A 1,953-nucleotide genomic window follows, 5' to 3' on the forward strand; every position below is an offset into this window, starting at 1 on the left:
AGCTACAGTGTACATATATAAATAAATAAATAAATCTTAAAAAAAAATTAGAAATAAAAAAAATTAAAAAAGAGATCAAGAAAATGGACCACAGCCCTTATTACCTGATGATGGTACACCCACCAAGCACTAGTGATAACACGTGCATCCCAAGCAGCACTGTAGCAAAGTGCCATTGTGCCTGCTTCAGTCAAAGTCCGTGGAGGGATGGGTTCTCCTAAAATATCAATGCTAAGTTTCAACACCAAAGTATAGGGTTTCTACAAAGCAAGATGTCAAAATTATACTTAAAGACAGGGTAACACAGATACCACATTTCATTTCAAGATTCTATTTAGCTATCTACCTACCTGTTGCTGTGTGTTAGGGACCAAAATCAAATATTTTAAATTTTATTTTTTTATATTTGTGTGTGTTCTCATGTACACAAGTGATAATGAAGTGTGAATATTACTGCATATATAATTCCAAAGCATTTCTATCCCGACCCCCCCCCCCCAAAGCAACCCTGTATGTATCAGCAACACTCCTACTTCCTTTCCAAACCTGGCTTCCTGCAATCACTAAGATGCTTTCTGTTCCTATTTTGACAAGTTCAGATAAATGGACTGAGATGTAACCTTTTGTGTTTAGCCTGAAATTTAAAGTGGTCCTCCAGCTTCTGCTCCTGGGATTATAGGTATGATATGCCACATCTGGCTTTTTTTTTTTTTTTTTTTTTAACTTTCCTTTAATACTTTACAGATTTTTCTCTATAGAAAAATCTCTAAAATAACAAGTTTATTACTAATTTTATGATGTAATGAATTAAAAGTCAGGGTTTCATGAATGTTAGAAAGATACTATACACTGAACAGTGGTTGTGCACGCCTTTAATTCTAGCACTTGTGAGGCAGGGGCAGGTGGATTTCTGAGTTCAAGGTTAGCCTGGTCTACAGAGTGAGTTCCAGGACAGCCAGGGCTACACAGAGAAACCCTGTCTCAAACCTCCCAACCCCCCCACACTCCACCCCCCCAAAAAAGAGAAAAAAGGGGTACTGTACCAATGAGTCATAACTCCTGTTTCTCTTTCTTTGTAAAGAGAAAATCTTCAACCCAGGCAGCTATATGAACTGCTGTGTAGCTGACGACCAAGTTGAATTTCTGATCCTTTTGCCTCTACTTCTTGAATGCTAGAATTATAGGCTTGTACCATCATATCTGGTCTATATGGCACTGGAGATCAATGCACTCTTCTGAGTTATATCCCACACCCCTTATTTTTATTCTTTTAATGTTGTTATGTCTGCTTATCAATTTATTCATTGCTAGTTATGGTAGTTTCAATGAGAAGCTGCCTATAAAAATTTCAGGCAGTTGAATACTTGGTTCCCAGTAGGTGACTTATTAGGAGGAATTTGGGGGGGGGTAACCTTGTTGAAGGACGTATGTTACTGGGGGTGGCTTAAGGTTTCCAAAGCCTCCTGCCATCCCCAGTATCATCTCTCTGACCTTTTTGTACACCTGGATGTAAGCTCTCAGCTCCTGCTCCAGCAACCTGCCACCACTGTTGGCAGACTCTCTTCATCAAAAACTCTTAGTTCTCTGAAACATAGGCCTAGCTAAACTCTAATAAATTACTTTGGCTACAGTGTTTTATCACAATAATAGAGGTAACTAAGATACAAGCATATAGCCTCTACTTCACAACTGTGCCATCACACTTAGCTACAACTTGTTTTGTATCCATCTTATGCTGTGTGGACATTGTCACTTGTTTATTCTGATTCTAAAAGTTTGGTAATTTCCTTTTTTTTTTTTTTTTTTTTTTTTTTTTTTAAATGTATTAACTATTGTGGGCCTGATGGCAAACACCTTAAATATCAGCACTCAGGAGGCAGAGGCAAGTGGATCTCTGAGAACTGGAGGCTGGCCTAGTCTACATATTGAGTTCCAAGCCAGCCAAAGCTATAC

The 1,953-nt window shown here is 38.3% G+C and overlaps 1 protein-coding gene across 1 annotated transcript in view; it reads right to left on the minus strand.

Annotated features, from left to right (window-relative positions):
- The window catches only part of Nemf (nuclear export mediator factor), a 44,299-nt gene that overhangs the window by 16,285 nt on the left and 26,061 nt on the right, over positions 1 to 1,953 (minus strand). Inside the window, exon 19 of the mRNA XM_029540540.1 lies at positions 105 to 217. Coding sequence (XP_029396400.1) covers positions 105 to 217 — 113 coding nt within the window. The remainder of the gene's footprint in view (positions 1 to 104; positions 218 to 1,953) is intronic.

This window comes from Mus pahari, chromosome 7, assembly GCF_900095145.1.
Source record: "Mus pahari chromosome 7, PAHARI_EIJ_v1.1, whole genome shotgun sequence".
In the NCBI taxonomy this organism is placed as follows: Eukaryota; Metazoa; Chordata; class Mammalia; order Rodentia; family Muridae; genus Mus; species Mus pahari.